The 15,387-nt window shown below is 37.6% G+C and overlaps 1 protein-coding gene and 1 pseudogene across 2 annotated transcripts in view; one reads left to right on the forward strand and one right to left on the reverse strand.

The window, feature by feature from the left end:
* Positions 1-15,387, reverse strand: part of COMMD1 (copper metabolism domain containing 1) — a 160,570-nt gene that overhangs the window by 83,964 nt on the left and 61,219 nt on the right. The window contains exon 2 of the mRNA XM_081254817.1: positions 878-1,159. Within this exon, the coding sequence (XP_081110943.1) occupies positions 878-1,159 (282 nt within the window). The remainder of the gene's footprint in view (positions 1-877; positions 1,160-15,387) is intronic.
* On the forward strand, positions 7,857-8,206 carry LOC308627670 (small ribosomal subunit protein uS10-like; annotated as a pseudogene). Its single transcript has one exon. The product of its transcript is annotated as a small ribosomal subunit protein uS10-like (transcript).

Below are 15,387 nucleotides of genomic sequence, written 5' to 3' on the forward strand. Positions count from 1 at the left end.
AATGACATTGGAAACTGCAAGGAAAGCAGTACTGTTTTGTAAATAATCAAGATCAATTAAAAACAATTTGTAGGCTAAGGACAGAAATAGTATACTTTAGGGTCTTTAGGAACAACACAATGTTGTAATTAAAATACATTGCTGGGAATTCCCTGGTGGCGCAGTGGTTAAGAATCCACCTGCCAGTGCAGGGGACACGGGTTTGAGCCCTGGTCCAGGAAGATCCCACATGCCGCAGAGCAACTGAGCCTGCGAGCCACAACTACTGAAGCCCGCGTGCCTACAGCCCGTGCTCCCCAACAAGAGAAGCCACCGCAATGAGAAGCCTGCACACCGCAATGAAGAGTAGCCCCCGCTCACCGTAACTAGAAAAAGCCCGCACGCAGCAATGAAGAGCCAATGCAGCCAAACATAAATAAATAAATAAATAAAAATTTATTAAAAAAAATACATTGCCTCCTAGACCTGAATGCCTATAAAGATGAATTTTGTGAGATAGGTTTGTTCTATGTTGTTTAATCTTAATTCCTGGTCTTTACTTAGCATCTTTATCATTGCCTTGGAGATTCTGACCAAACACCACAAACTCAGATCTAACCAAAAGGGAACAGTGGCCAACTTCTGTGCAATCACCTTATCGACCAACTTTGTTCATTTGAGATAGATGCCAGAGGCTGGTTTTCAGACTCTATCCACAGTTGGGAATATCCAAACTTTCAGATGATTCTATCTTTGAAAAGGGATTCTGAAAACCAGAATCTTTTCCTGTTATCATTATCCCTACAAACAAAGACTGTTACATAAAATCATTCTGAATGTATGGCTAATATGTAATGGAAAAATACAGTTTACAAAGAGAAATTGAAATTGAACTCACCTGTCCACTTTTCCCTATTTCCAGCTCCATTATGGCAACAGGAGTGTGCATTTGAGCTGAGTGTCTTGACTGCGATTTGCCATCAACTCTCCAGCTCAAGCCCCGAAGCCCACTGTCCCAGCGGCTCTGGTTCATGAGGCTCTCTCGGATTTTTGTCTTATGGCTCTTCCAGAATTTGGAAATGACAGCAGCTTGGTCAGATGTGATCCCGCCTTGCTTTTTGGTTTGAGCAGTCAAGAATGCCTCCAGCTGGTTGAAATCCATGTCTGCAGATGCAATAGACTATAATGACAGAAAAAATAACAAATATGAATTTGGTAGATAACTAGAAAAAGATGCATCTTAACTACAGATCACATTTTGAGTGATTCTTAATCACTGAATAAGCTTTCAAAAAGGGTCATCAAAAGACAGTAATGAGAATAAGCGCTTCATAAATACAAAAATATTCCCTTTGAAAATACTGAATATCAGAAAAGCTATTGTGAAAAATTCCATTTTGGGAATTCCCTGGTGGTCCAGTGGACAGGACTCCACGCTCTCACTACCGAGGGCCCAGGTTCAATCCACAGTAGGGGAACTAAGATCCCACAAGCCACGTGGCGTGGCCAAAAAAAAAAAATCCGTGTCACTCAAATTCTCTATCAATAACTAGAATCTATAAATATCCAGTTCCATGATGAGGAAATAATAAAATATAAATAAAATTAAAATGTAAAAATAATAAAACAAGAGAATAAAATGAATTAGTGCTCTGATGAAATCTTACATAATTTCACAGTGCCTTATAGCCAGGCTTGGTTTGATATACTATAACTGGGTAATGCCTTGTCCATACGAAGTACTAAGTAAATTTTGTTAAGTGAATGAATTAGTTTAGTTTTATAGCCCATCTTCAACCAAATAGCTCATATCCAATAATACTACTCTGAAACTGTATACTACTTTATTCTTTTCCATAAGTTTTCAAACCTTAATTGCCATTGCTGTTCTGAGAACAGTAAGCAGCTAAACTGAAGCGGGAAATCATCAAAGGGCTGGGGCAATGGAGCCCTGAATAAATCAGTGATGGTTAATGATTTGGTCTCAGAACAAGCTTTCCCCTGCCTGGCCATGAGGATTGGTATGAGCTCCAAACCAAAATATCATAGTACCTCCTTTCTCTGGGCACAATGATTGATCCAAATTAATCTCCCAATTTAGGAGGAGAAGTGGCTCTTGCCTCCTGGGGTCATGGTACCAGAAGAACATGAGACTGGAGGGTTGCAGACAGACATCTTTGATCTTTTGGCAAAAGCCTGATTGCAATAAAATAGAATGAAGCCAAGGAGAGATGAGAGTGGGTTCTAATGGAGTGATATCCTGTTCTGTAATCCCCAAGGCCTTGGTTCCTGCAGACCTTTCTTCAACTCTGTATGTTATCTCGGCATCTTTTCCACCTGTAGGCACCAAAAACTCCCATTTACTATTCAAGGTAGTTTAAGCTGTATTCCTATCATTTGGAACCAAGAGTCCTGCCTACACTTGAGCAGTAGCAGTGAGAACAGAGAAACGTAAAGGTAGACAGTGTACAGGTGGAGTATAAGTAGAATAGGTGGAACGGAGGCTGAAAGACAAACATGCTGTCTTTCATTTCTCCATTAATATGAAAAAGTTGTATGATAAATATTACAACATAGATTAACGATATTTCACATTAAAATTCAACAAATGTTTACTGAATATCTGCCTATTTACCAGGTAGGAGGACCCAAAATCTCTGGCTATGCCACTCAATAGAAACATTAATTTGTATAATATACTATAATTAAATAAAATTATTTCCACTGGCACTTTGCTTCACACGATCACATCACAACACAGGTGATGTGTATCATTCTTTTCCTCAAAGCATATTAAGAAATCTATTCTGATTTAACTTCACTTGTGATAGAAGTTATTTTGGTTGGGTTCCAGTCAACAATATCTTGAACTGGGGTCAATTCATCCAAAAAAGGTGTTACCGTCTCTGTAACATATTCTTCTTCTTTTTTTTTTTTTTTTTTTTTTGCGGTACGCGGGCCTCCCACTGCTGCGGCCTCTCCCGCCGCGGAGCACAGGCTCCGGACGCACAGGCCCAGCGGCCATGGCTCACGGGCCCAGCCACTCCGTGGCATGCGGGATCCTCCCGGACCGGGGCACGAACCCGTGTCCCCTGCATCGGCAGGCGGACTCTCAACCACTGCGCCACCAGGGAAGCCCCATATTCTTCTTTTTACTTGCCCAACTCTTTAAAAATGTAAAAACCATTCTTAGCTAATGGGCTATACAAAAATAGTGTGTCCTGCAGGATGTAGTTTGCTAACCCCTGCTCAAGAACATCCTACAAAACAAACTGACACGTGTCCTACATGACTTGGCAATGTCCCATCTAATATTATGTGGAACCTGTTTATAATTACCTGGGCCTAGAAATTAATCTTTTTCTTTTTACATAAAAAATTATTCTTTGGCACAGTTTTAATAAGCTCTAAATTTTCCAGGAATGCAACTAATACAGCTTGTATCAATACGTTGGTTTGGTCAGAACTTTACAAATAGGTTGTTGAGCATTTTGGACAATCTCATTACCAGTGGCAATACCATTCATAGTTTGATATCTGAACTACCAAAACAACACATCTATATATGTCTGCATTTACTGCTGCACAGTCACAGTGATTCTACATAGAGGTGCAAGTATTTGATAAATTCATTACATGTTCTAATGCAGTAATGCTTCAACATTTACATTGTTAAATATATTTTTTAAATTACTGTATTATTTTATTTTCCTTATAACTTTCCTTTATATTACATGTATGTTATCATATTATTAGAAATTATACATGTTAATTTTATTATATGTGAATTATAATTATACATGCATTTAATTTAAGGTTAATAAAGGAACTGTATGGTCAGACCACTCAAGATGGCTGTTCTCTTGCTCTCTGTACATCCCCTGCCTTACCAGTGCCTGCTTCACCTATACCCTACACTATGACTGACCTTCCTATAAACTTGCCCCAGACCCCAGCTAGTGACTGTTCTTATCAAAAGGGCAGTGAGGGGTGTGCCCCTCTGCTGGTTTCCCTGGTAACTAATGAGCCAATCTGATGTAATTCCCCCTATAACTGGCAATCTCCCCTTCCACCCAGGAGCAAAGCCTGCCACCTTGTCCTGCCTTCTGTCTGTCACACATGGTGGGGTGTTGCTCCAGGACCTTGCTTCAGATGTATAAGCTCCTCCATCCATTAAACCCCTGATGTCTCTGTCGCTGACTGAGCTCTTTCTTCGGTCTTGAAGCTGGGCAAGTGCAGGCCTTGTAGGCCTGCAGAGTGCAGGCCAACAGGGACACTGGAAAATATTTACTATAAAAAGGAAACCCTGGGTCTGATCGGTTTGAGAGCCACTGAGGATCAAGTCCAAACCCAACACAACAGGCCCTTCAAAATGTGAGCTGACTTATTATAAGCAGACAGGCTAGAGGGTCTTTGGAGAAAGAGAACCAAGAGTGGCTCTCTTGACATAAGAGAACCCATTTAGGCCTAAGCCATTTTGTGATCTAAGCCTGGCTGCCATGCTTGCCCTTGAACAGATCTCAGTAATTAATGATCTTAAGGGAGGGAATGCAGAAACTAGGGAGGAGCAGTCAAGAAACAACAGTGCAGCCTTGGGGCAGGGTCCTGGTTCCTCAAGGGATATACATAATATATCTTTGAGTTCTGCAGGAACTAAGGCCCCCACCAGGTGGAGGATGGAATGAAGATGTTGATAGTCTAGACTTTAATCAACTAAAGCTTGGACTCTGCCAACCTTTGTCCTAATTCTATGCTGAATTCTCCTCTGCTCAAGCCCCCTCATGAATATACATGTACTCTTAGTTTAAAACTTCCCCAATTTTGCTGTTCAGGAAGACACTGCTTTGAGAAAGATCCCCAGTGTTCTCCTTACTTGCTGCAAGTAATAAATCCTTCCTTCTCTCGATCTCTGGCTTGGTTGTGGCTATTGGCTCAATGTCCACCACTCTTGGGCAAACCCAGTTTTCTGGTAACATTATCCTCCTATCTTATTTTACTCCCTGCCTCCCACACTTGCCACTCAAACAGCACTAACTTGTTCATAATGCCTCTGCTACCAATCCCAATATGCTAGCTGCTTCTTTCTGTGTGCCTCTGTTCACGCTATTCTAACTGCCTGAAACGTCCTTTCATCACCACCTTCACCAGATTAACTTCTATTCACCATTCAAGACTCAGTTCAAGCATGACTCCCCCAATATTCCTCCTCCCCTCGTAAGGTAAGGGTGCCTCTCTATTCCAAAAATGCCCTAATATCTCTATCATAGCACTTACCTCAATGTAATGAAGCTTTCTGTTTACAAGTCTATTTCACCCAACAGACTTTAATCTTTGACAGTCTAATTTGTGTATCTCTGCAAATATAGGATCTAACACAACTTTTTGAATTTATGTTCTGACAAGCACAACTGTATGAACAACTTTTTAAACCAAAAGTAATAAATGTTGCAGATTAAGTCTAGAAGTATCTACAGTTACCAACTCCTTGCTCTACAAAATCTTACCATGTATATCACAAACTATAAACTCCTAGATAAAGCAGAAAATAATCCCATGGTGTTGATATCTGTTTGCCTAATCTAACCTTGCAAATTAGCAAGGGGCTCAGAGCTAAAGGATATTTAGGCTAGGAAATCAGGAGAAAGGAAGAATCTGATTGAAAGATAAAAATGCAAACCATCATATTAATGTTATTGATAATGTTGTGCTGCTAGAATATAATCATAGAACAACCCCACATGATGTGGCTGCTGGTGGGCAGCTTGGAGAAACCACTGGTCACCTAGTCAACACAGATCAGCAATATGCTAAAAATGTATTTGACTGAAATATGATGATCCAATTACAACTTTTAAATGTTAAAAATTAATAATTAGCAGTTTGAAACTGAAATTTCAAATGAACAAAAAAAGTGAGGTAGTAAGAGACAGGAAAACAGAAGAGATGTAAAAACATGCCAAGTTGTTCTGTCTATTTCAGAGAAAAGAAACAGACTGATATGTATGCAAGTCCGATCAAAATCCTAGCAAGATTTTTTGTAGGTATAGACAAAATTATTGTAAAATTTAAATGGAAAGGCAAAGGAAGTGGAGTAGATAAAACAATTTTGAATAAGAACCATAAAGTGGGAGGAATTGGTCTTCTGCATTTTAAGATTTAATTCACCGCTACAGTAATCAAGATTCTGTGATATCTGTAGAGAGACAGATACATAGACCAATGGAATACACAGACCAATAAAAACCACAGAAACAGACCCCCACAAAATGGGCAACTCATCTTTGACAAAGGTGCAAAAGCAATTCAATGAAGGAAAGAAAGAGAACATTTTCAGCAAAAGGTAATCAAGCAAGTAGATATCCATAGGTTAAAAAAGAGAACCTAGGGCTTCCCTGGTGGCGCAGTGGTTGAGAGTCCGCCTGCTGATGCAGGGGACACGGGTTCGTGCCCCGGTCTGGGAGGATCCCACGTGCCGCGGAGCGGCTGGGCCCGTGAGCCATGGCCGCTGAGCCTGTGCGTCCGGAGCCTGTGCTCCGCAACGGGAGAGGCCACAACAGTGAGAGGCCCGCATACCGCAAAAAAAAAAAAAAAAAAAAAAAAAAAAAAAAAAAAAGAGAACCTCAACCTTAGTCTCATAACATATAAAAGTAAATTTTAAGTGGATCACGGGCTTAGATATAATGAAAAACTGTAAATCTTAGAAAGAAAAAGAAAGACAATCTTTGGGATCTAGGACTAATCAAAGCATTCTTAGACTTGACACCAAAAGCATGATCCATAAAAGCAAAAACTGTTAAATTCAACCTCATCAAAATTAACCTCACCATGTGCAAAAAACCCCGTGAAGGGGATAAAGACATACTTAAAATTGGGAGAAAATATTTCAAGCCACATATCTAACCAAGGACTAGTATCTAGAATATATAAAGAACTTTCAGGGACTTCCCTGGAGGGCCAGCGGTTAAGACTGCATGCTTCCACTGCAGTGGGCGCAGGTTCCATCCCTGGTTGGGGAACTCTTTAAGATCCCGCATGCCACACGGTGCAGCCAAAAGACAAAACAAAAAAGAACTTTCAAAATGCGGTATTAAAAAATAACCAATCCCATTAGAAACTGGACAAAACATATGAGAGACATTTCACCAGAGCAGATATACAGACGGTAGATAAGTACAATGAAAAATGCTAAACATCATCAGCCACCAGAGAAATGCAAATTAAAACCACAATGAGATGTCACTACACACTTATCAGAATGGCTAAAATGTAGTGACAAGACAGGATACAGAGACTCTGGATCACTCATACATTGTTGGTGGGAATGTAAAATGGCACACCCACACTGCAAAACATTTTGGCAATTTATTAGAAAACTAAACATGCAACTTCCATATGACCAAGCAATAGCATTCCTGGGCATTTACCCCAGAGAAAGGAGAACTTACGCCCATACAAAAAGCTATACACAAATGTTTATGCAATAGCCAAAAATTAGAAACAAACCAGACATCCTTCAACTGGTGGTTAAATAAACTGTGGTATATCCATACCATGGACTATTTCTCTACAATAAAAAGGAAACGGGCCATTGATACTACAACTTGCATAAATTCTCAGAGAATTATGCTGAGTGAAAAAACCCAATCAGGAAAAGTTACACATTGTACTATTCCATTTATATCATATACTTGAAATGGCAAAATTACAGAAATGGAAGACAGATTAGTAGTTGCTAGTGATTAAGGAAGGGGTGGGGGCTCTTTGAGGAATATGTGGTTGCAGCTGCAGCTGAGCTCGGGTCCACCCACTCCTGCTCTTGGCTTGCCACTGTTTTTTCTCACCCAGGAACAAGTCAGTCAGGGAGGTACATCACAACCATGGCTTTGAAAGATACCAGAAAGATACCCGTGGAACCAGAGGTGGCAATTTCACCAAATTAGAATCACCCTATCCAGTCACAATGTAAAACCTCTGGAGAAGGTTTGTGCAGACTTGATGAGAGGTGCAAAGGAAAAGAATCTTAAAATGAAAAGACCAGTTTGGAGGCCTACCAGGACTCTGAGAATCACTACAAGAAAAACTCCTGCTGAAAGATTTGGTCTCTTTTTCAGATGAGGATATACAAGAAACTCATTGACTTGAACAGTCTTTCTGAGATTGTTAAGCAGATTACTTCCATCAGTATTTAGCCAGGAGTCGAGGCTGAATCACTACTGCAGACGCTTAAATCAACTATTTTAATAAATTGATTATCAGTTGTTTAAAGGGGAGAAAAAAAAAAGGAAGGAGCAAGGGTGGGTGGGAGGAAAGTAGATGTGGCTATAAAACTGCAACATGAGGGATCTTAGTGGTGATGGAAAGTTCTGTGTCTTGACTGTACCAATGTTAATATAGTGGTTGTGATATTATACTAGTTTTGCAGTACGTTATTGTTAGGGGGAATCAATAAAAAATACAATGGTATCTCTTTGTATTATTTCTTATAGCTGCATGTGAATCTATAATTATCTCTAAATAAAAATCCTAATTAAAAAAGAAACCTACATCAGGCCTATTTCTTGCTCTAAATGTAAGTTCTTTAAGAGGGCAGAGACCTTGCCTCTCTTGTTTAATATTTAACCTCTGGAGCCTCGCACAGTGACTGGCATATAGTAGGTGATCAGCAAATATATACTGAACGAGTGAATAGTTGGATGAGCATGAAATCTGGAATCCCCCCCAAAAAAAACTAGTCCTGTACTCACTTGATCTTGGGAAAGTCTTTTAGTCTTGTTGTACCTCAATTTCCCCATTTATAATATGTAGATATAATATAGAATATGGTTATTTAAAAACTTGGCTCCAAAATTCTTTGACCCTTCTCCCATGAAGAGTTAAGGGTCTATGTCCTATTTCCTAGAATATGGGCTGTGTGAGTGTTTGATCATGGCAATTCCAACTATACGACATTCTGGAAAAGTCAAAACTATAAAGATAGTAAAAAGATCAGTGGTTGCCAGGAGTTCAGCGGGAGGAAGGGAGAGACGAATAGGTGGAACACAAGGGATTTTTCAGGCAATGAAACAATTGTGTATAGTGTACAAAATCTGATACTAAATGGTGGACACACATAACTAAACATTTGTGTAGAAAGAATATACAAACAGAATGTACAAGACAAAGAGTAAATTCTAATGTAAACTGTGGATTTTAGTTAATAATGTAATCAACACAGGCTCCTCAACTGTAACAAATGTCCCACACTAATGCAAGGTGTTCATAATAGGGGAAATTGCTTGGGAGCAGAGAGCAAGGGAGTATATGTTAACTCTCTGCAGTTTCCATTCAGTTCTTCTGTAAACCAAAAACCGTTCTTAAAACAAAGTCTATAAAAAAAAACCCCAAAACTAGTGATAGATACAAAAACATGCATAAATTTCAGATATTATGCTGAATTTTTAAAGTTAGATACATCGAGTATATACTATATGATTCAATTTATGTTAGGTTCTAGAACAAGCAAAACTAATCTATGATAACAGAAACCAGAAAAGTGGTTACCTGAGGCAGAGGTGGGGCTGACTGGGAAGAGGAATGAGGGAACTTTCTGTGGTGAAGATAGGATGATAAGATGACAGAAGTGTGGATTACACAGGTACATACATTTCTCAAAAACTCAAACTGAATACTTAAGTATTATCATATAAATTATACTCAATTTTTTAAAAAGCAAAAAATAACTTCTTACAAAAAAGATACCATTTTTTAAAGTTTCAAATTCAAATGAAATACTGAGATTTTATAAAGTATATAACTGACAGAAGAGTAGTATGCAGAATATATAAAGAACTCCTTGAAATCAAAAAGACCTACCAGCTAAAAACTTGACCAAAAATATGAGCAGACTATTCATAGAAAGGGAAACTTAATTATAAATCAATCAATAAAAATATGCTCAACATAACTAATAATAAAGAAAATGTAAACTACTACCATTTCCCTTCCATTAAACTGGCAAAAAGTAAAATGCCCCACAATATTAAAAACTGTTTCTTCACTTCCTCACCAACAATTCTCATATACTGCTGTGGGAACAGAACATTTTTGAAGAGCAATTTTGCATTACCTGTCAAAATTTAAGATGTACGAATTCTAGAACTCAGCAACTCTTCTGCAATGGAAAAAACTTAGAGGAACTCTTATACATATGCACTGGGAGTCCTATGCAGGAATGGTTATTGCAACAATGTTGGTAATAGTAACAAATTAGAATCAACCCCAATGTCCGGAACAACAACAACAAAAATGGTTAGTGACATTCAAACCATGGACTAATACACAGTAAATGAATTAGAATTATATCTATCAACATGGATAAAGCACAAACACATAATGCCGAACAACAATAACAAAAAAGGCAGCTGCACACAAATACATAAAGTATGATACTATTTATATGAAATTTTATAAGGTAAAAAATACTATAAATTTAAAATATGTATGTAGTAAAAATGTAAAATTATGCATGAGATTGATAAACACCTAATGCAGGCCAGAGGTTACTTCAAAGGACAAGGAGAATGAAATCTGAGAGGTATATAGAGGGCTCTAGTAGTATCTACAATTTTTTTTATTAGTTTCTGCTTTATAACAAAGTGAATCAGTCATACATATACATCTGTTCCCACATCCCTTCCCTCATGCATCTCCCTCCCTCCCACCCTCCCCATCCCACCCCTCCAGGCGGTCACAAAGCACAGAGCTGATCTCCCTGTGCTATGCGGCTGCTTCCCACTATCTATCTACCTTACGTTTGGTACTGTATATATGTCCATGCCTCTCTTACGCTTTGTCACAGCTTACCCTTCCCCCTCCCCATATCCTCAAGTCCATTCTCAAGTAGGTCTGTGTCTTTATTCCTGTTTTACCCCTAGGTTCTTCATGAAATTTTTTTTCTTAAATTCCATATATATGTGTTAGCATACGGTATTTGTCTTTCTCTTTCTGACTTACTTCACTCTGTATGACAGACTCTAGGTCTATCCACCTCATTACAAATAGCTCAGTTTCGTTTCTTTTTATGGCTGAGTAATATTCCATTGTATATATGTGCCACATCTTCTTTATCCATTCATCCGATGATGGACACTTAGGTTGTTTCCAGCTCCGGGCTATTGTGAATAGAGCTGCAGTGAACATTTTGGTACATGTCTCTTTTTGAATTATGGTTTTCTCAGGGTATATGCCTAGTAGTAGGATTGCTGGGTCATATGGTAGTTCTATTTTTGTATCTACAATTTTTAAAACTAACTTTAGAACAGATGTACAGAAAACTTATGAAGATAGTACAGATTCAATACACCACACACTCAACTTCCTAGGCTACTAACATCTTACATTAGTAAAGTCACACTTGTGACAATTAGTGAATCAATACTGATAACATTATTATTAACCATAGTCTATATATTATTCATATTTCCTTAGTTTTTACCTAATGTGCTTTTTATGTTCCAGGATCCCATCCAAGTTACACTACATTTAGTCATCATGTCTCCTTAAGTTTCCCTCGGCTATGACAGTTTCTCAAACTTTCCTTGTTTTTGATAACCTTGACAGTTTTGAGGAGTGCTGGTCAGGTACTTTGTAGAATGTCCCTCAGTTTGGATATGCCTCATGTTTTTCTCATGGTTAGACTGAGGTTATAGGTTTTGGGAGAAAGACCAGAGGTGAACTGCCATTCTCATCATACCACATCAAGGGTACATGCTACCAACATGGCTTACCATTGTTAATGGAACCTAGCTGAGGTAGTGTTTTTCAGGTTTCTCCACTGTAAAATAACTCTTTTCTCCCCCTTTTCTATAATCTACTCTTTGGTGGGAAGTCACCACGAGCAGCCCACACTTAAAGAATAGGAAGTTATGCTCCACCTCCTTGGAGGCAAAGTATCTATATAAATTATTTGGAATTCTTCTGTGTAGGTCAATGTTTTAAAATACCCAAAAAAGAAAGAAATAATAAAGATCAGAGCAGAAATAAATGAAATAGAGACTAAAACAAAACAAAACAAAAACAAAAGGATGAGTGAAACTAGGAGCTGGTTCTTTGAAAAGATATACAAAATTGATAAACCTTTAGCCAGACTCATCAGGAAAAAAAAGAGAGAGGGCCTAAATAAATAAAATCAGAAATGAACAAGGAGAAGTTACAAAGGATCATAAGAGATTACAACAAAAAAGTATATACCAATAAAATGAACAACTTAGAAGAAATGGATAAAGTCCTAGAAATGTATAATCTCCCAAGACTGAATTAGGAAAAAATATAAAATATGTACAGACCAATTACCAGTAATTAAATTGAATCAGTAATTAAGAAACAAAAACAAAACAAGCAAAAAAACTCCCAATAAACGAAAGTCTAGGACCAGAAGCCTTCATAGGTGAAATCTACTAAACATTTAAAGAAGAGTTAATGCCTATCCTCAAACTATTCCAAAATAGATTGAAGAGGAAGGAATGCTTCTGAACTCATTCTCTGAGGCCAGCATCACCCTGATACAAACCAGACAAAGACACTGCAAAAAAAAGAAAATTACAGGCCAGTATCACTGATAAACAAAGATGCAAAAATTCTCAACAAATATTAGCAAACCAAATTCCACAATACATTTAAAGGATCATACATCATGATCAAGTGGGATTTATCCCAGGGATGCAAGTACAGTTCAACTCGAAAATCAATTAATGTGATACACCACATTAACAAGTTGGAGAATAAAAATCCTATGATCTTCTCAATAGATGCATAAAAAGCTTTTGACAAAATTCAACATCCATTTATGATAAAAACTCTCAACAAAGTGGGTACAGAGGGAACATACCTCAACATAATAAAAGTCACATGTGACAAACCTGCAGCCAATATCATACTCAACAGTGAAAAGCTGAAAGCATTTCCTCTAAGATCAGGAACAAGACAAGGATGCCCACTCTCGTCACTGTTATTCAACATTGTACTGGAAGTCCCAGCCACAGAAATCAAACAAGAAAAAAAAAAAAAAAAGGAATCCGAATTAGAAGGGAAGAAGTAAAACTGTCACTATTTGCAGATGATATACTATATATAGAAAAATCCTAAAGATACCACCAAAATAACTATTAGACCTAGTAACTTAATTCAGTAAGTTGCAGGATACAAAATTAGCACACAGAAATCTGTTGCATTTCTATACACTAACAGAGAACTATCAGAAGAGAAATTTTAAAAATAGTATCATTTACAGAAGAATAAGACACCTAGGAACAAATCTAACTAAGGAAGTAAAAAACCTGTACTCGAAAAACTATGACACTAATGAAAGAAACCAAAGACGACACAGACAACTGGTAAGATATACTGTGCTCACAAGTTGGAAGAATTAACATTGCTAAAATGACCATATTACCCAAGGCAATTTAAGATTCAATGCAATACCTACCAAAATACCAACAGCAGGGACTTCCCTGGTGGCGCAGTGGTTAAGAATCCGCCTGCCAATGCAAGGGACACGGGTTCAAGCCCTGGTCTGGGAAGATCCCACATGCCGTGGTGCAACTAAGCCCATGCGCCACAACTACTGAGCCTGCGCTCTAGAGCCTGTGTGCCACAACTACTGAGCCCACGCACCACAACTACTGAAGTCCGCACACTCTAGAGCCCATGCTCCACAACAAGAGAAGCCACCACAATACGCCCGCGCACCACAATGAAGAGTAGCCCCCGCTCGCTGCAACTAGAGAAAGCCTGTGAGCAGCAACAAAGACCCAACACAGCCAAAAAACAAACAAACAAAAAAAAACCAACAGTATTTTTCACAGAATTAGAACAAATAATTCTAAAATTTGTTCTAAAAGGCCACCTACTGAATGGGAGAAAGTGTTTTCAAACAATATATCTGGTAAGCAGTTAATATCCAAAATATACAAAGAATTCATACAACTCAATATCAAAAAAAATTTTTTTTAATGGGCAGAAGACGTAAACAGACATTTTTCCAAAGACATACAGATGGCCAACAGACACATGAAAAGATGCTCAACATCACTAATCATCAGGGAAATGCAAATCAAAGCCACAATAAGATATCATCTCACAGCTGTCAGAATGGCTATTATCAAAAGTCAATGAATAATAAACGTTGGCAAGGACATGGAGAAAAGGGAACCCTCATGCACTGTTGGTGGGAATATAAACGGGTGCAGCCGCTATGGAAAATAGTATGAAGATTCCTCAAAAAATTAAAAATAGAACTACCATACAAGAATCATTAATCTTTCTAATTTTACTCCATATCAAAAGAGGAAAGCAAACTTGCTAGTCTAATATAATAAATATAAATTAATGTGAAAAATCTTGGTTCTTATGACCAAGAATAAATACTGGGGACATAATTTCAACAACCCAAAAGTACTATTTCTTAAGAGTGTATCAAATATAAGTGATAAATCAATGCAATCTAATAACTTGTAGCTCTTTTTAATCAACTCGATAAAATACTGTCAAAGATAAATAATAAACTTCTAGGATAAGTATCTTACTGACTCAAATATAAGATGACCTTGAATTTAGGTATTCTATTTTTCCAAGAAAGAAACAAAGTTTAATTGTAAGAAATATTCTTTACCATGGTCAGTATTGCTAGTAACTCATATATATAATTAAAAAAAAAACAAGCAGAAAATTCTCATCCACAAATAATATACTTACCATCAATCTCATCCTGCTTGGAAATAACTGTCTTTTTCTAGATATATTATATGTGGGGTTTTTAATATTGTAAGAAAAAAAATATTGCTGGAATATGCCAAGGCAGTTGTTTGGATAGATAGCTATTTCTTTAGTGAGTAAGTTATATCCAAGGAGAAAGAATGATTAGGAATTAAGCAAGATAATGCATGAGATATAAATATTTGCTTCTCCAACCCCTTAATGGGAACAGTAATTAAGAATTTCAGAAAGTTATTCACTCCCCTAATTTCCATTAAGTAAGTGAACTGGAACACATCATGCAGATTTAAATTCATCATTTCTGAAGAAAACAGACTGACAAGCATAGAGGCTAACCAAGAACTAACAATAGTTCAACCCCCATAGAAACTACTCATGGTAACCAAAAACAAATCTTTACTTGTCAACAGTTCTGTGAAGGTTCCAAAAATATGCTGTGCCATAATGTGCACACATTCCCTTAGTTAAGCCTATAAACTACAGAATGCTACCAGCTGTCAATACAAAGAAATTAAGACCTTGAGAAAGCAAAAGCAATTTGCCTCTACTGACTATTAATATTAGCTTGTTAGTAAGTAATAAAGAGAATGTTTTTTCTTCTGATTTATTTCACCAGAATATTTTCTGACAAAAATATATATTTACACAATTAAAGAT

Source organism: Mesoplodon bidens (assembly GCF_964165515.1).
Source record: "Mesoplodon bidens genome assembly, chromosome: 14".
NCBI lineage: Eukaryota > Metazoa > Chordata > Mammalia > Artiodactyla > Ziphiidae > Mesoplodon > Mesoplodon bidens.